This window comes from Ipomoea triloba, chromosome 10, assembly GCF_003576645.1.
Source record: "Ipomoea triloba cultivar NCNSP0323 chromosome 10, ASM357664v1".
Taxonomy (NCBI): domain Eukaryota; kingdom Viridiplantae; phylum Streptophyta; class Magnoliopsida; order Solanales; family Convolvulaceae; genus Ipomoea; species Ipomoea triloba.
Window position 1 is genome coordinate 22,836,785 of NC_044925.1, and position 21,161 is coordinate 22,857,945.

Sequence of the window (21,161 nt, forward strand, 5' to 3'; positions counted from 1 at the left end):
ACTTATTGGCGGGACAATTACAAGATTGCATGAGTTACACATTATATTTATATACTTTTGTTTAAAATGTAATGGAGTAAAAGTTTTAGTACAAAACTTTAAAGTAAATATATATACATATATTTTTTTGAAAAAATTTCACCTTGAGATCATAATTATCTCCAAGATCTTCCAAATTACACTAACCTTTTACTTTTCATAAAAGCAATTCCAATAATCAAAATTCAGTGATCTTTTAGGGAGATCAGAGAAAGGGATGATATGGTAGATATGCATGTTTTCAATAGCGTTTTTTTAACTTTATCATACAAAAATATCCCCAAAATAATGCTATTTACCAATAAGAAACTACAAACCAAAGAACATACAATGGATCCTCCAAATAATTAAAAGAAAAAGAGAACAAGAAAGGAAAGCTGAAAATCTTTCACCAGATAGATATATGATCTCAACATAAATGCATAGCATAAATTAAGGAAAATCATCAGTATCCTCGTCCAACTTGTTCCAGTTTTGCACAGCTAAACCTAGTAACTCAACCCCTCCTTTTCACCCTACACCCTACTGTCCCCCCACCCCCACCCACCCACCCTAAAACCCATCTCCACCCATACTAAAAAACACAAAAAAAAAAAAAAAAAAAAAAAAAAAAAAAAAAAAAAACACACACACACTATATCTATATGTATTAAGTTCCACTTTAGGTATTTTCTTCTCCACAGATTTTCTTTCTTCTTCTCTCACCTGGTCTGGGCACTACCTAGCTTGTAATTTGCATACCCTTTTTTCTGTTCTTTTCCTTGAACGAGTTCAAAGATTTCCCAGAAGCCATCTCATTGTATAAAGCTGTTTCCTTTGATTATTGTTTCAAGAACCCTAAAACTTGCCTCTGCAGATACTACAATTCTTGTTGGAATAGAAAAAAGGTCAGCTTTGGGGTTTAAAGTCGGTTTATTGAGTTCTTGGACGTAAAAGGAGATATAATACATAAACAGACATATATAGCTGCATTTCTTCTTTGGGTTTTTTGAGTGGGAAGAAAATGAGTAAAGGGAAGAGTGAAACAGTGGCAAAAGCACTCCTCAAGAGCCTATGCTGTGGCAATGGATGGTCTTATGCTGTCTTCTGGGGTTTCAACCTGCAAAATTCCTTGTAAGTTCTTTGGTTTTCCCTGATTATATTCACACAAAAATTTTATATTATATATATGTTTTATGTAGAGTCTTGAGATATATAGAGAGAGAGGGGGAATTTCTATGATCATTTTAGAACTTTTGGTTTATGTGATCCCTTTTGTCGTTTTTCCTTTTGTTTGGTTTAGCTTTCTTTGGTCTTCTTCAGTTTTATATTCTTGCCAGCATTGATGAATTGAATTGCAGTCCTAGAATAAAGCACAATCTTTTGAAATACTAAACCCTCCTTGAAATTAAAATATTCTTCTTGAAATTTTAAAAAGTTGTTTGACAAACTATCACACTCACTGCCTAGCTACTAGCTGTCTGATCTTTTGCATAAGATATGAACCCTTTAGCTTAATTTGGTGATTTCAAAGATATTTTGTTGCATGAACATAAGCATTTTTTGGGATTGAAATGCTCTGATTTGAACTACAAATAAAAAAAGATTCAACCTTGTAGATAGATTATTTTCTTTTCTTATTTTTTTTGGTGTGAATTCAAACTTTTTTGCCAGATTGTTGACACTGAGGGATGCCTACTATGAGGAAGAGATGGGTGGGTTGATTGATGATATGCTTCTGCAAGTTCATATACTTGGCAGTGGGTATGTCCAATATGCTCACAATCTTGTAGATTCTTGTGAAAAAGTTGCAATTTTTTTTAGGAAATGTAAATTTCAAATCTTGACAGGGTGGTTGGCCAAGCTGCTTTTACCAAGAAACATAAATGGATGCTTTCTGACACCAGTTCTGTTTGGCAGAGCCACCATGGCTTGGCTGATAATTGTGAGTTGTTGCAGGTAAGAGTTTTTCTCTTCTTGCAAATAAAGATTTCATTTTGGATGCAAAGATAAGCTATTTAAGCACTCCATTCTTGAGTATTGATTTGGTAATTTGCAATTTGGTTCTGCAGGATGATTCTGAATTCTATGGCCAGTTTTCGTGTGGGATTAAGGTATTTTACTTTAGTATAAGTTGATGTGTTTTCTAATTAATCTTTACTAGTGATCTGGGAAGCTAATCCAACCTTGTTTTGCAGACAATTGCAGTGATATCTGTTGAACCATTGGGGGTTATACAATTTGGATCTAATCAGAAGGTTAGCATTTAGCAACTGTCTCAGTTTATGCTTAAACTCTTTTCGGTTTATAACACGAGTCACTTTATCAGTTGTTCCTTCCACTAACATATCCATGTTTCTTCTATCTGCAGCTTCCAGAGAGGATGGAGTTTGTGGATGAAACGAAAAAACTCTTTCAGGGGACAGATATTGAATCACTTTTCGCTGAAAATTCAGCAAATGGTGATGTTTTTGGGCTTAGCGGGTCTCTTGCTTCATCAATATGCAATTCTCCCTACTTTATGAGCCCCGAAACTCTGCAAAGTCCATCAGACTTTGTAGATCCTATAATGAATATGGTTCAATCATTTCCGGTTGAAGTGTTCTCTCTATTTGATAACCAGTTTCAAAACGCCGGTGTAGAAACTCAGACCGACTTCAGCAGCTATGACTTTCAGCCATGGCAGTCACCTGTCCACTCTGCTAATTACTTCAACATGCCTCAACCTTCATGGGGAGAAGGCTCGAGTTTAACTTCGTTACAGGAAAATATCTCAGCTGGAGCGATTTCTCAGGATTGTGACAATGTGTTTTGTGCTTTGCCAAACCAATTTGAGTATTGTACAAATACAGTTCAAAACGTCCTGGAGAGGCCGGTTATGACTTCAACACATGAATTAGGGCAATCGGTTGATTTAGTTCAAACACAAGCTAGCTTATGGACATTTGAGGAGTCATCCCGGGTAGGTGATTTTGTAGCAGGTCCGTCTAAACCTTCTCTAATGTATGATCTTTCTAGATCATTTTCTCCCATGGCGGGCCAAACCAACGACAACATGTCTAGTGTCATTTCAACATCATCCAATCTGAACGAACAGACAAATTTCAGCGTAGGCAGTGATCCATCTGTTCAAGTAAAGAGTTCTATCAGCAATTCCTTCAGCTCCTTTAAAGGACAAAAACATTCAAACACATCTGCCTTTGATAATGTTTTTGGGTGTAAAATGCCCGAGAATTTGGACAACATTAGAAAGCCAGCAAGAAGCGGTCAGCAATGGGATTTTGGTACTTCGATTTCAGGATGCACCTCAGAGCACTCAATTGGTTCCAAGGATTGGCCATCAAATCGATTATTCTCCAAATTAGGATTAGATCATCTTTTGTATGACAATCCTAGTAGCTCGTGTTCTTTTGTTGGATCTAGTTGCAATGATCAGTTATCATCAACAAAGAAGAGGAGAATTGAACACCCTCAAGCTGAGAGAGAAGTTACAAAGTTGGAAACAGTATCATTGATTGGTGAAAATTGCAGCACCAATGTCGTGAATACTAAGGATCATGAAAAACCGTCAAAAGCAGTCAAGAAAAAGGCAAAACCAGGAACTCGACCCATCCCAAAAGATCGTGTAAGGACCTACGAACGCCTTGCAGAGTTGAGAGAGCTCATTCCTAATGGTGGAAAGGTAGTATCTGATATTCATTCTCAATTCTCGAATTTCCTATGTTCTTCTATACCTCTGAAAAGGGAAAGAATCTTAGTCTCGTGCCTTGATTGGATTGTATTGCAGATGAGCATTGATCGCTTGTTGCATCAAACTATAAAACAGCTGCTTTTCTTTCAAAGTGTCACGAGGCTTGCTGAAGGACTTAAAAAAACTGAAGAACTGAAGGTTTTTTTTTAATCCCCTCTCTCCCCAATTAATCAAATGTCACATATTCCCGAACAACCAAAAGATGCTATTGCTCATTTTCGATAGTTATCAATTATTAACTTTCATGCTAATTGTCTAACAGGATAAAAAGGGCCGGAAAGATACCAACTCCAACAGTAATACTAGCGGAGTAACATGGGCCTGTGAAATCGAGAATCAAACAATGGTTTGTCCCCTGATAGTTGAGGATCTTTGTACTCCTGGTCAAATGCTTATAGAGGTGACTTTTAAGTCATTTTCGAAAAAAATTTGATTCAAAATTTGAATTTGTACTGATCTTCAACTTGTTGAATCAGATCCTGTGTCAAGAACAAGGTTTCTTTCTGGAGATAGTTGATGTAATCCGAGGTTTTGGCCTGAATATATTGAAGGGAACCATGGAACTTCGCGAGACTAAGATATGGGCACACTTCATTGTTGAGCCTGAGGTATATAATGGAATAAAAACCCAAGCAACTAACTATATTTTCAACTTCCATGGAGCCGTTTTCACTTATTTAAACGAGGCTCTTGCAGGCAAACGCGTTTGTATCAAGGCACGAGCTATTTTCCTCCCTTCTTCAACTTTTACAGCTCTCGGGGCCTAGTGAGTTACACGCAAGAGATCAGCTCGGTAATGTTAGAGATGGAAGGACTAGTACATCGAGCAATTGCTCCGAGTCTGCTGTGCCCTTTCCTATTAGCTTGCCCGAGGGAGTATCATGCACGAGCTTATATTGACGTTTAAAATATTTAGACAGGTAAACGCTTTGACTGTATAGTTAGTTCTCATATTGATCTCTACTGGAGAAGAAACGAGGAAGGGGAAATTGATGACTGAAGAGGCATGGCAGATACTTGAGGGCAATATGTGTGTTTTTGGGTAAATATATAAGTAGGAGGACTTTATTTGGCTATGAGTGAAGGGGGCATGCTAAGCAAGAATAGAGTAATGCTCCTTATAGGCTAACAGTTGATTTTGTTTGTAACTTCATTTCTTGGTTCTCAGTTGTAGCTTTTGTATCATGAAATTGTGGCATTTCTGCCCTTTGGCTATTTACAAGTGATTGCAGAAAACCAGCAAGCATTGTTTGTTCACAAAATCCATTGCTGCAATTGGTATCTACTGCAAAATATGATCCCAATTTACTAACTCAATGTTGACACTTTGGGCATACTAGAAGTACTACATTGAAGAGAGAAATATATAGGTTTATAAAGTCATGAGTTAGACTATTAGGACTTTGTATTCTAGGGATACCAGAATTCATTCTGCCTCTCTGTATCCTATCCTGACTCGGACTATTTGTATCTTTATAAATATATCACTTTATCATATACTTTATATTATATAGACTAATTAATAATAAGAAACCCAAAAACCCACGTTGCCGGCCGGTGACACTACCTCCTCTTCTCGCAACATCTTCAAAAAATATTGTCTATCCAACCACATCCCCCGATAAATACTCTATAAACAGTCTATCACTTTATCTCTATGAAATTTACTTCCTCAAACTATCTGTTCTAGAAGACTTAACTTGTTTCCTTTCTCCGCGATTAAAGTCTCCGTGGATATATTGATGGCACATTACCGTGTCTGGCTACATTTATTAAGGCTCTGGATACAGTCTATCACTTTATCTCTATGAAATTTACTTCCTCAAATTATTTGTTCTAGAAGAATTAACTTGTTTCCTTTCTCCGCGATTAAAGTCTCCGTGGATACATTGATGGCACATTACCGTGTCTGGCTACATTTATTAAGGCTCTGGATAAGTGTTTTGTTGTAGCTGCGCCAGATGAGTGTTCCATTGTAGCTTTCTCCGTGATTAAACTCTCCGTGGATACATTGAAGGCACATTGCCGTGTTTGGCTACATTTATTAAGGCTCTGGATAAGTGTTCCGTTGTAGCTGCGCTCCGTATGAGTGTTCCGTTGTAGCTGATCTTGCCGCCGAAAATTTTGGTCTGTCAAGATTCTTTTATTTTGTTCGTAACATCAAAGGAACTACAAGGAAACTACACCTTTACAAAAAATGACCAACTGGCACACATCTTTACCAAGTCACTAACGACAACCAGGTTAAATAATCTAAAGACAAACTCAATGTTCTCTCTAGAGAACTTTAAGCTTGAGGGAGCGTATAAGGACTCTGTATTCTAGACATACCACAATTCATTTTCCCTCTCCATATATTATTAGAAATATTACCATTTATCATTCCTGTATTGTTGTATCTTTATAAATGCATCTCTTCATCATGTACTTTATATTATCATGAATTGATTAATAATAAGATCATTCTTAAAACCATTGTTCTTATATAGACTAACTAATTGATTGAATATAGCCTTTTAGGTGTGATTTGGCTAGTGTGCATACCTATAGTATTTGTGGCGTCCTAACAGGGCACGTAACCAAAGCACACAGACTTCTTTAGTTAAAACCAGAAATCCTCTTTTAGATACTTGAACTAGCCTTTCAAATAAGTGCACTAAGAAAAGACACCATACAACATGATAAGTGTTCTGATTCATGCAAAAGAAGCCAATGAAACTTATGAAATCACCAAAAACATCATTAAATTATCTGGAGATTACAAGGGTCCACATTCCTGACCTAACTTTGCCACAGAACCATAAATTGGGATTATTAATTTCAAGATAGTGTATGATGACAGGACCAAGCTAGGTGGTGTGGGTGGAGAACAAACTTCTTTTACATGCAAAATTAATAATTTATTTGCTTCTTGCTAGCAGTGTATTCCTCACTGAACAAATTGCCTGAGCTTTACTTAAAAATCAAGAATGCATATATCTCTTTTGGTGAAAACCCAATGGAGAAAAGGTTTCAGATTCAGTGTATCTTTAGCTGGAGTGGAATTTGAGCTGTTAAAATTGAAATCTTGATCAAGATTCTAAAGAACCACCTACCAAGATTGCTCAAAAACACAAGAGGGCAATCTTACCAGTACTGTTTAAAATCCTCAAGAAAGGCTAAGAGGAATCTGATAAGAAAGCCACTGATGTCAAAGCGAAATCCCACGACAGACAGAAAACGGTTTAGGTAAAGCGATGGCCTAAACAATAGTTAGTTAAACAAATGCCATTTGCTTTATTGTGTTGAATGCAGCATAATAATGTTTTACTAGCTGTTCTGCATACTAAAGAATGCCATTCTATATAGTTTATTCTACAGGTCACATATATGCCTTGTTCTACTGCTACTTTGGAGTGGATTTGCTTTACCAAAGTCCTGTACTTCTGTGCACTATTTTCCAGCATTTTAAAACTCTGTGTAACTAATTCATGCATCAAGTACTGTCTCTGTCACTCTCTGTACATATTTCATTTCCCCGATGGGTGGGTTTTCGCGTCATGCAATCCATTCATGGCCTAATTAACATGAGAGTTAGCACTGCAGAGTGCTTTATATACGTGCATTAACATTTTCTCCCATAACAATTACCAGTTACATCATTATCTGGTTTTAGCCGATTATCCGATTATATACTCAAAATGAATAACCAGAATACAGCAAAGGTGGCTGAAGGTTCATCTGAAGTTCTGCCACACCAGACAAGCAAACTTTGGATCATTTTGATGTGTTTGATTGATAAAACAGTGTTTAGACTGTGGAGATTTTTTGTGCAGGCATGGGATATAGGGTGTAAAGAGCCTAGAAAAGTTATCCATGGGCTCAAAGTGGGAATAGCTCTTAGTGTCGCCTCGCTGGTTTACTATATGAGGCCTTTGTATGATGGTGTTGGAGGGACAGCCATGTGGGCAGTTTTGACAGTTGTAATAGTTTTTGAGTACACTGTAGGTAAGGCTCCAAAATGGCAAAAAAAAATCATTTTAACTGGTTTGGGAAAAGTGAGGCTAGGACTAATGCTTTTTGGTTTCCAGGTGCCACCATTTCAAAATGCTTGAATAGAATCGTAGGAACTTTTCTTGCTGGATTTCTTGCTCTGGGGATTCATTGGTTTGCCAGCAAGCTTGGAGCAAAGATGGAGCCTGTAATCGCGGGAACTTCTGTTTTCCTACTAGGTATGTTATGTGTTGTAAATCTGTCTTGGTTCTTGAACTCACTGTGACAGGAGAGGAAATGAACTAACTTTTTATTTACTGTGATCTTTCAATAGTTTCTGCAGCAACTTTCTCTAGATTCATTCCATCTGTGAAGAAGCGTTTCGAGTATGGAACTCTGATCTTCATCCTCACCTTCAGTCTGGTTTCTATATCCGGATACCGCGTGGAGGAGCTGTTTAGTTTGGCTCATCATAGGGTTTCGACGATAATCATAGGAACTTCTCTGTGCACTCTCTCGACCATGCTTGTTTTCCCGGTTTGGGCGGGCGAAGAACTTCATCTCTCGATCACAAGTAACATGGATAAACTGGCCAACTCTTTAGATTGTAAGCAATTCTCTTCTGTATTCTGCTTTGAAATCATTTCTGTTGAATTATATTGACACATTAGTCTCAAAAACTTGCTTTTCTGGTTGCAATATTAGGCTGTGTAGCAGAATACTTTGGTGATTGTGGAGAAACCAGCAAGAGTTCCCAGGAACATGCTAAAAATGTAGCAGCTTGCAGATCTGTGCTGAATTCCAAGGGTACAGAAGACATAATGGTAAGAACTGGCAATTATAACCGTTCAGACACATCCCGCTATTTAACTCCTCCACCAAGTGGTAACCAGATTTTTTTGTACTATATAGGCGAATTTCGCTAGATGGGAACCTGCTCATGGGCAATTCAACTTCCAGCATCCCTGGAAACAATACCTTAAAATTGGCACTTCGATACGCGCCTGCGCCTGTTGCATCGAGACGCTAAATAGCTGCATCAATCAAGAAACCAAGGTAAAAAAGTAGCACAAAGTTCAAAGTTTGATCCCAGTAGGAGCCTATTAGTCTTCTTAGTTTGAACTGGTCAATTATGGATGGAAACTTAAACTGGTTTACAGTTTACCATCCTGTGGTCCTTTGCTGACTAGGGTCACGGCACGGTAAAAAGTTCACTCATTTCATTAATTTTTTTTTGTTGAATTATAGGGTTCAGAGTGTGTAAAGAAGGCTCTCAGTGAAGCATGCAAGGAGCTAGGGTCTAGAACTTCAAGCATACTGAGAGAGTTGGCTTCTGAGATCAAGACTGGGAGCACATTCCCCAGGGTGGATATACTAATCCAAGAAAAGGACAGCGCTATCCAAGAAATCCAAGAACGTTTGAAGTCCATTTCGGTTTCTGTAATTCCGCGACCTGCAAGTTCAGGGACAAAGTTATCCGTGAATGATGAGGAGGAGGAGAAAGACTCGGTTTTGGCACCATGCAATAATGCTGCTATTCCTCTTGCAGAGGCCATTCCAGTTGTGGCATTTGCTTCTCTAACAATAGAGGTGGCGATGAGGATTGAAAGGGTGGTGAGCGAAGTTAAAGAACTGGCAAGAATGGCAAAATTCAAGGCTGGGGATAGTGAAATGTCCAAAGAAAACGGATGTAATAACGTCTAAGCCTTGATTACTGAGGTCTTAGCAGGGATTTGATTTCTGTAAATTGGGATATTTTAGATCCAATAGTTGTAAACAATGAGTATCTAATTTTAAAAAATGGTTATTTATATGATGAGTCTGGATTTTTCTGGACAAAAGCTATGTGTATTACTGTGTAACATTTTTGTTTTCCTACTAGGACAACGAGCTAACATCGACCCTGTAACCTTTCACTTGGGAGGGCCACAACTATGCTGCTTGACCATAAGGCTTTTGGCACTGTGTAACATTTATACTTTGCGTTAATATTTATTTTTATTTTTGGATTGAAAAATCTAGTTATCATTAATACATTAAAGTGAGAACCTAACAATGTCAATTGATTAAAGTAAAACTGTCTTTTAAAATGTTCTGTGAGAACCTAACAATGTCAATTGATTAAAGTAAAACTGTCTTTTAAGTCAAAAGTTGCCTCCACTGAGGCTCGAATCCACTCCCATCATTCATGTGGGAGTGTTAATTGGGATATCAGGTGCTACTAGACCATAAGGTCTTTGGTCTTATATTTACTATAGTATATGATAAATGAAAGCCTTGGTCTAAATAAGAAGACTTAACTTATGCATCACAAAATGAAGATTATATTATAAAATTACATAAGATTTTTACATAAAAACTCTTAAAGGAAAAATTGTAAGCATTTTTTGGACAGGGTCAAGTTAAATGGGACTCCACTATATTATTGTGGGATTACATTTGAGGGAAAAATGTACAAACAGACCACTGAACTATTTGGAGATAACACTTAAGCCACTGAGCTCGAATAAGCTTCAAATTCATAACCTTGAAAAATGAGCAATTAACATTTTTAGCAGGTTAACAATAAGTTTGTGCTGATTAGGAGACTAAGGTCCTGTTTGGTAAATGGCTGTTAGCTAATTGGGTTGGCTGTTTGGGTTAGAAGGTTTGATTTGTTGATAACATTGGCTGATTGTAGAAAGTTGTTTGATAAATTAGCTGTTAGCTGATGGCTGTTTGGTATAATTTCTTTTCTCAAAAAGCTAATTGAAAATGCTACTTTGAGTAGCCTTTTGAATTTTAGCATTTTGAAGTTACAAAAAGCTTATTATTTACCAACTAATAGTGGTCAAATAAGCCAAAATTGACTGATAGGCTGATTATTTACCAAACAGGACCTAAATGGAAGGTACAAGAGGTGGTATCTACGACCAAACAAGGCAACTATGTTTTATGATCCGAAAAGCGCTTCAGTTGCTGCATTTCTTCACTTCCTAACATCCCTTATGTTGTATGGCTATTTAATTCCAATTTCAAGATGAACGCATAATGTAAGATAATATAAAATTCGATTCGTTTAACGGTTAAAGTTTTAAAAATTTCTATTGAAACGGTTGGTTAGCTGATTGCACAACTCTAACCCCAAATCTCCAACATCATCAAATTTATTTTTATTCTATTCATATGTAAGATATGTCAATTCATTCTAAATTTGATAACACATTAGTTAAAATTGTACTCCATATTAAAGTTGATGAACCTGAGGGGTTCAAATTTCATTAGGAATTTAGGAGGTCAATTGAAGACCTTAACTTATCAGAAGCAGGGTTGTAAAAATTTGACTTAAGCGGCTTAAGCTCCAACTAGGTGCTAGGTGTCCCTAGGCTAAGGTTATTTTATCCTTAAGCGGCTTTTAATTGGTCAACTAGTTCAGGCATTTTAGGTACCGAGCGCTTAATTCGGTCAAGTCAGGCGTCTAACTCAATCCAGTCAGCGCCTAACTTTGGCGAGTGGTTTTTTGCCTAACGGGCCCATGAGCACTTGACTAACGCATTGTGCCTTCTGCTGCAATATTGATTAGAGGAGATGAAAGTCCATTATGCACAAAGTGTACAAGTAGGGGTGTATTATGAGGACTAAGGAGTAACTCGTGATTTATCTCATCCAACACCTCTTAGGTAAGAGCTCTGGAGTTTAGGATAATTTAGTATAAGCTAGATACCTCATGCATTAAAAAAAAATCATATAAAAAAATAAATTAGTTCAAAATGATCAATAAGCTTATAAAGTTATAACCCTAAGAAACTGGGTTCAGTTTATGATTGTAGGGCCCAAAAGATGACAGCCTAGTTAGCGGCCTCCAACTAGGGATGACAATGTGCCCCGTCTCCGACGGGGATCCCCGTCCCCGTCCCCGATTGGAACGGGAATGGGAAAAATTTTCGGGGATCGGGGACAGGGACGGGGACGGGATACCCCTCCCCGCCCCGCCCCGTCCCCGATTAATTAATTAATTAATTAATTATATAAATAAATAAAGAGTAACCTACTGACTTCTAAACCTAAATCCCTAATCCTAATTGCAAGCTCCCATGTCCAGAGAGTCTAGAGACCATAGTTACGGTCCAGCACTCCAACAGCTTCCATCGCAGCCTCCCAGGTTGCCACTTCCACCATCGCCTATAGCCGGTCACTGCCTCCATCGCCTCGTTGCCTTCGTTGGTCGCAGTCCAGGTCGCGACTCGCGACTACCTCCATCGCGGTCGCCGGTCGCCAGTCACAACCTCCATCGCCTTCGTCCGTTGTTGTTCATGTCGCCGCTCGTTACTGCTTCCTCCACCACGGCTTCACTATTCTTCCTCCATCTCCAGTCAAATGAAGCTCTGGATTGTGAGTTTTAATTTATTTTTTGAAAAGATTGTGAGATTTAATTTTAATTTTAAAACTGTCATATTCTGAGTTCTAATTTTAATTTAAAACTATTAATTTCTCAATATGCTTTGGATTGTGAATATATTGTTAAATGTTGATTTTTTGATGTATACTGTGAGTGTAAATTTGTTTATCACTGTTGATTTGTTGGGTATACTTTGATTGTGAATTTGTTTATTATTATAGTTAATCTGTGAATAATATTTCTTTGAATCTGTGATTTGTTGGGTGTACTTTGGAAATACTTTGAGTATACCATGGGGTTGACCGGGGACGGGGAATGGATTCCCCGTTCCCGCCAAATTCCCCGCGGGGACGGGGATGGGGGGATTTTTCAATTCCCCGGCGGGGGGTAGCGGGGACGGGGTCTGGGTAGCGGGGACGGGGTCTGGGTAGCGGGGACGGGGTCTGGGTAGCGGGGACGGGTACTCCCCGCCCCCGCCCCGCCCCGTTGCCATCCCTACCTCCAACAAAGAAAAGAAACATTCCCGGGGTTTCCAGACTCCAGTAGGAGTGGCCTCTGTGATTTGCGACAACTCCTTTGACACTTCCACCGGCGACGCGCGGCAGCGAATAAAACTTCTGTCGAGGCGGCGACCAACCGACCGACAGTGATAGGTATGTCTTCCAGTCTAGCAGTGGTATAGTTACGCTAACACCACTCCAGAGATTAGTTCATACATTTGTAGGTTTTATGCATAAGATGACTTCTGATAAACTTGTCTAAAAACAAAGTTTAATAATAACAGTTTGGTAGATAGAAATCATTGGTAACATATTATTGGAGTTTTTGCAATGTTAAGAAAAATCATTAGACTCTACAATTCGGTCGTATCATAATCAGTACTAATAATCTGCTTCATCTATCCCTAATTGGGACTAGTATGTTACCTTGCTTATGAATTTCTAATTTGTTATAATATTCACAGGTGTTGGTTCTTACTATTTATTAAGTGTTTGTTCTTGTTGTTATTATATTCAATGTTAGATAGTTAGATGTTACCTTGTTTTTGTGCCTCTGTGGTTATTGATTGATTGTAATTTTGTAATGTGATTCATGGATTTGTGTTGATATACTTATGCAGTTATGTATTAGTTTAGTATTAGGTATATTAAATTTTTTTTTTTAAAGGCTTAACATGTAGGCCTTAAATAGGCTCAAATCCTATTTAGGACTAGCTCTGCAGCTTCTAAGAGTTCATTTCTTGTCCTCAATTCGGACTCCACTATTGAGCTTCTTCGATGCCGGATACCATTGTCACCTCCGGCGAGATGCCGTCAACTTCCTCGCAGCTCAACTCATCCTCGCGCATAATATGCCGCGTGTACGTATGCCATCTTTACACTATATTTCTATTGAACTGTTTAATATCTCTCCCATATATTCAGCAAAAGTGGAAATGTATATTGAATTTCAATGAAAAATTAATAATGTATAAGTTATAGACATGCGTGTAGGGGGATAGCCAATAGAGCGGCGGGCATATGCTTACTAAAGAAGACAAAAGAGTGATGAATAGAGAAATAGGATTTATAAGCTATCCCAAACTGAATACAGATTAAGGATTAGTTGCGTTCAGCTGGAGGCCTGGAGCCTGAAAACTTATAGTGATAAAGCTTTGCTGCCAATGGCTGTTATGCTGAATTTTAGTGTGTGAATATGTGAGAGAATAAAGTATATTCATATATTTCTCATATTAAGAACTGTACAGACTACCACTATATATACATGAATAACCTATAGCCTAATGGGCCTATTGATAAATGGGCTTAGGGTTTCAACATAGTGGATCGTTGTTATGAGGATGTTAGATAGAGTGAGCTATGAGTTTTGGTGCTTTCTTTTTTATTTTTTGAGTGACAAGAGAAACTCGCAGCCACTACCCGAGTGGAGGTAAATCAGCCTAGGTTGACCATTAACCGTTGCACTGGGAGTCGAACTTGTAACCTTGTGGTTACCAAGCCAACAGCCTGACCAACTTGGCTATGTTTTGCAACCAATTTTGGTGTTTTCTTCACATACAAGTAGATAAATATTAAAAAAAAAAATTATCCCCATTTTGGACTGTATTAGGGTTGCAACACATGTCAATAGGTCATAAAATGGGTAACTTACGTTTACTTCTCGTGCAGATGTCAAAAGCAATTTTCACTGTACACTTGCCCTCGATGCAATATACGCTATTGCTCTCTTCCATGTTATAAGGTGATTGCTTCTTTTAAGACATTGTATATGTTTTAGTAGCAATTTGTCAATATGTTCAATGCTTATCTGGTAGATTTTCTTGTTATTGATTTTGTCCGTCTGACTCTTCCAGTCACATAGCCTTAGCTGCACCGAGTCTTTTATGATGGAGAATGTTATGGAGGAGCTGCAGCAATCACAACCAGATGAGCAAAGTAAACAGAAAATGTTAGAAATACTGAAACGTTTGCATTCAGAAGATGAGATGGAATCTTTGGACGAAGATGGTTAGTGTTGTGAACAATATAAAGTACATTCTCTATGTTATTGATAACTGATGCTGAATTATAATACCTTTTGGTTTTTGTGCACTGGATCTGGTATTCTTTTTTTTTTTCTTTTTTTTTTTTTTCAGGGAATTAATCTATGTGAAGTTGATTTTTTGTATTACTTTTTAGATTATAGGAGTGACTAAAAAGAATTTAAACTCAATTTTTCCAGATATAAAAGTTTTTTTTTTTTTTAAATGTTCTGGACCATGTGTTGCGACAACTACAAATCTCTGATATCTAGTGGAACTTCTGAATTGCAGACAAAGTTGTGCTCTTTGAGGAACAGTCTTAATCTTTAGCTAGTAACCATTGTTCCTGGTGTATGAGGAACAAACTAAATTGGAAATTTGGAATACTAGTTGAAACCATAAACCACTGCTTGCTTAGATGATATTTCCTATGGGAAATCATTAGTATTTACTTGTGCTCACTTTTATGCTATTCTTGTTTTCATTAATACCAATGGTTGTGACTGTGCTTTACTTCTCTTTAATCTTTTTCCATTTGTTGCTTCCTGATTATCTGTCTCTATGTCAATTGTCTCAGAACCAGATTTCTCATGGTCAGAATCAACTATTCAGAAGATCCTATCTGGTATGCCACTTACATTTGACACCTGTGCCAATAAATTTTGTTCTGATTCAATCTAATAGGGGCACTTAGTCTTTTCTATACACAGGAAGTGAGATAAGTCTTGATGATTTAACTCTTGAAGAGCAGAAACGTTACCAAAAAGCCATAGCCTCGGGTGAGTTGAGCAAATTGATTAAGCCATGGGAGCCATGGTGGACGAAGCAGTCAGCCAAGTATATCTCTCTTGGCCAGGATGGAACTCAACTTGTCCAGCCAATTTCTAAAGAAGAATCCACAGCTACTTCAGAAGATGACATAGAAAGTGAACCTTTGCATGACATTCCACCTGGCCCAGAATCCCCATTACCCTCAGTTAGTAAGCTGAGTGCCGCTGCACCGTCCCCATTATTGGCAGTTCACCTGGTTGATATTGTATACAGTTATTGCTTCACCCTCCGCATATACAACGGGGACTGGCAATCCGACCCAACAGGATCCGCCACGGTTTTTCTGAGCGTTTCTTCAGTTATGGGTCAAGGCGCACAGCCGGAGACTGTACTGGAGGCTCTGTCACATTGTTTGGAGCAAACATGTTCTCCCGCTCTTAGACACATGGGCGGCCTACAACTTGGATTCAGACTCATCGAAGACGTGATAGAACTTCTCTATCTCGGTGGTGCAGCCTTAGTTTGCTTGCTCTCCGATCTACGGAGGCTGATTCAGTCAGCAGAGAAAGAACTAAAGTCTGCAAAACAACCCAAGTCTGAAAGATCAGAGATGAAGAAAAAGCTCAAGTCTGCTGAGAGGAAAGTTTACTTCATTATGTGCTGGGTTCATGAGCAGCCAGGCGAGGCATGGTCTTCCTTAGCTGACATTGTCAAGGTGGAGCGGGGTCAAAGCATGGAATACGCGGGAACTGAGACAAGTCTCCCAAAGAAGGAGAAAGGGAAGCCCTTTATCAAGGAAATCCAATGAGGCGAATGTTCAATATGTGATACGAATTTATGTCATGCCTTTTTGCATTAAGTTTTATACTATTGGAATTGAATTATACTCCGTATTATTAATGAGTTTATGTTGACAAAGAGTGACCACTGACCATACTGGAAAATAATGATGAGTTGATAGGTTCTAAATATAAATACGAATATGATTTTAAATGAGTTAATTGAAAAATCATCATTAAATCTAACAAAATACTAAAGATCCAATTTATAACAGAATGTAATATACATAAAATGATATTATGGACCTGCTATTTACAGCTGAGAAAAAAAAAACTAAAATCTCTTGGCGTCGCCCGGACTCGAACCGGAGACCTTCAGTGTGTTAGACTGACGTGATAACCAACTACACCACGACACCTTCAGTGGTTGAAAATCCTTATTTATTTTTTCTATAATATACTCCGTATATTCTACTCTTTAAGAGAGTAGTGCGTAGCGTTGCAATTCTGCTTTAACAGTTGTCAAATGGAAATGAATCACAAAAAAAGAAAAAAGGAATATATGCTTTAGAGGACTTTTTCAGCCTCTGCCACTTGGGTGTAATCATGAGAAAGGTATAGAGTCCACAAGCACAAGGTCATTCCGTCAAAACTGGCGTAAACTGTTGTACTGTTCAACTCTCATTATCCCTCAAAATTAGCGTTAAGTGTTGTATTATTATTCAACTCATATTAGATTATTACAAAAGTTATTTATCGTATGTTAGAGGTTTCTTTTGAACTCTAATTTCTACTGTACTAATAAGAACTAAAGAGAGTTAAGCCTAAAATGGATAGAAAAAATGGCGGTCAAATTATTTAATCAAATTGATGGTTCAGATGAATTATTTAATTAAATAGATGGTTAAGATAATTCAGATTAATATTATTAATAGAGATTACCTATCCATCCGTTAAGTTTTCCGTTAAATATTCTCTTTTCCGTTAATATTCCGTTAACTTTTAACTTGCCCATTAATTTCTATAAGAAAGATCTTAGGTTCGAATCTCATCTCAATCAAATTTGACATAATTAAGTTTCTCACTCTATTTACTCTTATTAAATTAAATAAATTAGTAGCTACAACAAAAAATGATACATATATATTTCTTAATTTAGAATTATGTGTGTTTTCAAAAAAAATTTAGAATTATATGTCTACAATACCTTTATTTGAAAAAATTATTCATTATAAAAAAATTAAATTAAATAAGAGAAATAATTTCATTAGTTATATTGTATTTATTTTCTCTCATTCAAAGATTCTTTACATTCAAATTTATCAATTGATATTCATTACATTGTCCATTATCTTATTTTTACAATATCTTGTAACTAAATATCAAAGTTATAGTACAAAATAATGTTATATATTTATTTACCAAGTATTTTATTAATACAATGAATTTTTTTAAAAAAAAATAATTTGAATCTAATTATATTAACTACTTGGGGATTGGTTGGCAAAGATAATACTCAAATAACCCAACAAATTGAAGCGGAATCGCTCTATTTTACTCTTATTGAACTAAATAAATTAGTAGTTACACAAAAAATGATACGTATGTATTTCTTTAATTCCATGAAAAAAATAAAAAAGAATAGTTTGAAACCAATCATATTAACTACTTGGGGGATTTGTTGACAATGAAAGTACTCAAATAACCTATTACCCAGCAAATTGAAGCGAGAAACTACCTTTTAATATCTTTGGAATATATAATATTTTAAACTTTTATTAATTTATTTAATCTTTTTTCTAAAACTAGGGATTTCTTTATCCACAATAACTCATTCAACAATAATGGTTGAACCAAATGAACCCCAAGCAGAACATCTAAAGGAAAGTCCATAGCTCCTATATCATAATCTCATTGCATGACGTTGTCATCTATGATACCAACAATAACCGAATTGCAAATAACACACTACCAACAAAAAGGAAGAGAACAAATAGTAAAGATGAAGACAATGACAATGTTACTCAAAAGAGAATTAAGAACACTTAGAAAAATTCAAATGAAAAGTAGTATTTATTTAGACTATCATTTTTAGACCAAATATTTAGACTATCGATTTTACAAGGTTGCAAACATTTATATATTTTAATAATAATTATAATGAATTTTTTTATATTATCTTGGATTCATATACTTTGAGTTAGATATTTAAATAAAAAAATTCGACATTCAATTACCCATGTATAAACTTCTCCTATATAATCTTGCATTGATATAGTTTCAAATATTTATTTAAATATAAACATTGAGCATTAACCCATACGCGCAATGCGCGTACAAAACTAATTTACTCGTATAAAGAGCAAAATTATGAGAATAAAGCTACATGGATCAAAATATTACGGAGTAATTAATTTATTACCGTGAATTGGTCGATTCATCACCCCGCGTTAAAAAAAGAAATATATTTATATTGTCATATATTTTGGTGAAATTTTGTTAGTAACAAAATAAACTTGCAAGTTTTACTTGATAATGTGCACATAATAAACTTCACTTTGTGACTCTAGCCAATAAAATAAAATTACAAAAGGATAAACAAATCTTGTGGTTGCTAAGTTAATAAGCTGAATAATTTGGTCGATTCGTAATTTTTTTTTTATTCTTGTAGCATGATGTGAATTATAATTGAGAAAGTGTTGTTGAAGAAAGTTTATAGAAATAAGAAAGTGGTTGTTGTAGAAAAGGAATAAAATTATATAAATATTGCTTCCTGATAATTTACACATTTATTAAATGGTTTTTTTTTTTTAATGTAAACGTAGCTATTCCATTAATTCATAACATAAAACGTTTACATCAACGATCAATGAAATGATAAACCATTCCTTACAGTCAGACATAGAAACAACTGAAATGATAAACCATTCCTTACAGTCAGACATAGAAACAACTTTTCTAACTATGCATTCCTTACAGTCAGACATAGAAACAACTTTTCTAACTATGGAAAACTTGAATCGCAGACTGTTTCATAACTAGGAAGCTATGTTCCTTCAAGGAGCTTAAACCTTCATCAAAAATTTGGGTCTTCATCATCATTCTTTTTTGCTCGCCCCAGGATAAGATCACATTTATTAAATGGTTGTTTAGTCCTTTTCTAATTTTAATTAGTGTGAAGAGAATTCTGAAATCTGGCCTCTATTTCGTATTCTTCTCTAACCTGACCTGACAGTGAATACAACTTGGAATCCAACTCCAATTCCGAGCTTTTTTTTTTTCCTATTAATTTTCCTTTTTTTCGTTTTGGAATAAAAAGTCGTCTTCTTCTTCCGTCTCCTCCGATTCTCAACTCTTCGCGACATTTTCTTCGATCAATTGCGGTTAGGGTCTTGTATTGCATTCTTCTTTAGTTTCTAGGGTTTCTCTTCGGCGCTCTAATTTTGAGCCCCTGATTTCGATCACTACATATGATGTGAAGAAATCGAAAACCTATCGGTGTGTTCGTTGGTTCGTCAGAGTTGTCAAATTGATAGAAGATGGCGAGAAAGGGGATTGGGATTTTCAGCTTCCATTCGCAGAGAGTCAACATGTTCGGACGCGAATTCCGATTCGGGAGGATTGTAGATTCATATTCTGTGGCCTGCGAAGCGTTTTCTGAATATCCGTTTCTCTAATACGCTCTTTTCTTCCTCTTCTCCTTTCTCTTCTTTTGTTTGAGTGAATTTTTCGTTTTTAGTCGATATGGATTTGGGGGCGTCGGGGTTTGTTTTTCCTTTGAAAACCAAAGGAAAGTTCGATGCTGCCGAGGCCGATGTTGTTGAAGTTTCGTCTAATAATCGATACAGTCGGGTACTTTCTCCTTCTTCCTCTCCATCTCCATCATTGCCTTACTTTGAATTCCTCAAAGATCAAACTTTAATTAGTCTTCTACATAATTATGATTTATAGTCATCTTGATATGCTTTTGATGCTAAACTGTCTTAGCTTTGCATGGTGATAGCAATTTTTATATGTAAATGCTTATTGACTGAATTATATAATTGATTATATTAGTTTTCTTGATTCTTTTTTAGTTGGTGTTTGGACTATATATATGTTCTTAGTTATTTACTCCTTATCATGTTGGGTTTGATGGTGCCATCACCTTTCTCTTTGTCTTCTTTCCTCCAGTATAATGAAATCTTGGGAAGAGGAGCGTTTAAGATTGTGTAGGTTTCCTGCTCCACCTCTTTTCTCTGAGCTCATAGATTGCTTAATCTTTCAAAATATTGCTTTTGAGTATCATAGAATTAACTTTGAGTTATTTGTATTTGTAGATATAAAGGGTTTGATGAAATTGAGGGAATTGAAGTTGCTTGGAACCAAGTCAGTATAGACGATGCATTGCAGTCTCCTGCTAATCTGGAGAGATTGTATTCTGAGGCTCACTTGTTGAGAACATTGAAGCATGAGAACATCATAAAATCACTGGACTCTTGGGTGGACGATCAGAATAAAACGATCAACATGATCACAGAGTTATTCACTTCAGGAAGCTTGAGGCAGTAAGTTATACCCATAGCTACACACACAAACATGATGTGTTATTTTTGTGCTCATATTTCTTCATGCTTCTCTATCCATCTTAAATTAATAGGATATTAATTTTCTTTTTGATGCTCTGTTGCATAGATATCGTAAGAAACATAAGGTTGTTGACATAAAGGCCATCAAGAGCTGGGCTAGGCAAATTCTCAGAGGTTTACACTATCTCCACAGTCACAATCCACCTATTATTCATAGGGACCTGAAGTGTGATAATATATTCATCAATGGGAATCATGGTGAAGTTAAAATAGGAGATCTTGGATTGGCTACAATAATGCAGCAGCCTACTGCACAAAGTGTTATTGGTAACCATTTCACTTGCTTGAAAGTGCTGGTCCATATTCGTTGACATGAATTATTAGCCAATCTTTGCAACCTCTT

At 36.5% G+C, this 21,161-nt stretch overlaps 4 protein-coding genes and 1 non-coding gene across 10 annotated transcripts; 4 read left to right on the forward strand and 1 right to left on the reverse strand.

Annotated features, from left to right (window-relative positions):
- The first annotated feature begins 733 nt into the window (after positions 1–733).
- Positions 734–5,005, forward strand: LOC116031910 (transcription factor bHLH157-like). The gene is made up of 10 exons (XM_031274263.1): positions 734–1,152; positions 1,693–1,782; positions 1,869–1,977; positions 2,091–2,132; positions 2,217–2,276; positions 2,390–3,700; positions 3,806–3,907; positions 4,032–4,169; positions 4,246–4,377; positions 4,466–5,005. Exons 1-10 carry the CDS (start codon positions 1,043–1,045, stop codon positions 4,667–4,669), a joined length of 2,298 nt encoding a protein of 765 aa, XP_031130123.1. The 5' UTR covers positions 734–1,042; the 3' UTR covers positions 4,670–5,005.
- A 2,444-nt stretch (positions 5,006–7,449) lies between these two features.
- Positions 7,450–17,762, forward strand: LOC116033323 (aluminum-activated malate transporter 10-like). Its single transcript, XM_031276075.1, has 7 exons — positions 7,450–7,756; positions 7,840–7,980; positions 8,076–8,348; positions 8,447–8,565; positions 8,654–8,797; positions 8,990–9,412; positions 17,721–17,762. The coding sequence occupies exons 1-7, from the start codon at positions 7,450–7,452 to the stop codon at positions 17,760–17,762; spliced, it is 1,449 nt and encodes a 482-aa protein (XP_031131935.1).
- Positions 11,798–16,332, forward strand: LOC116032556 (zinc finger HIT domain-containing protein 2-like). 5 transcript variants are annotated; one of them, XM_031275181.1, is made up of 6 exons: positions 11,798–12,112; positions 13,287–13,479; positions 14,288–14,360; positions 14,473–14,626; positions 15,218–15,265; positions 15,351–16,332. In XM_031275181.1, the coding sequence occupies exons 2-6, from the start codon at positions 13,397–13,399 to the stop codon at positions 16,217–16,219; spliced, it is 1,227 nt and encodes a 408-aa protein (XP_031131041.1). In that variant the 5' UTR covers positions 11,798–12,112; positions 13,287–13,396; the 3' UTR covers positions 16,220–16,332. The 5 variants fall into 5 exon arrangements, with proteins under 5 accessions (XP_031131041.1, XP_031131040.1, XP_031131043.1 ...); XM_031275180.1 differs by having other exon boundaries at positions 13,311–13,479; XM_031275183.1 differs by having other exon boundaries at positions 13,328–13,479.
- On the reverse strand, positions 16,536–16,609 carry TRNAV-AAC. The gene has a single exon. It is a non-coding gene; the product is annotated as a tRNA-Val (tRNA).
- Positions 17,763–19,400: 1,638 nt separating the features above from the next.
- On the forward strand, positions 19,401–21,150 carry LOC116032558 (serine/threonine-protein kinase WNK8-like). 2 transcript variants are annotated; one of them, XM_031275186.1, is made up of 4 exons: positions 19,406–20,042; positions 20,364–20,401; positions 20,510–20,737; positions 20,865–21,150. In XM_031275186.1, exons 1-4 carry the CDS (start codon positions 19,935–19,937, stop codon positions 21,127–21,129), a joined length of 639 nt encoding a protein of 212 aa, XP_031131046.1. In that variant the 5' UTR covers positions 19,406–19,934; the 3' UTR covers positions 21,130–21,150. The 2 variants fall into 2 exon arrangements, with proteins under 2 accessions (XP_031131047.1, XP_031131046.1); XM_031275187.1 differs by lacking the exon at positions 20,364–20,401 and having other exon boundaries at positions 19,401–20,042.
- Positions 21,151–21,161: the final 11 nt, after the last annotated feature.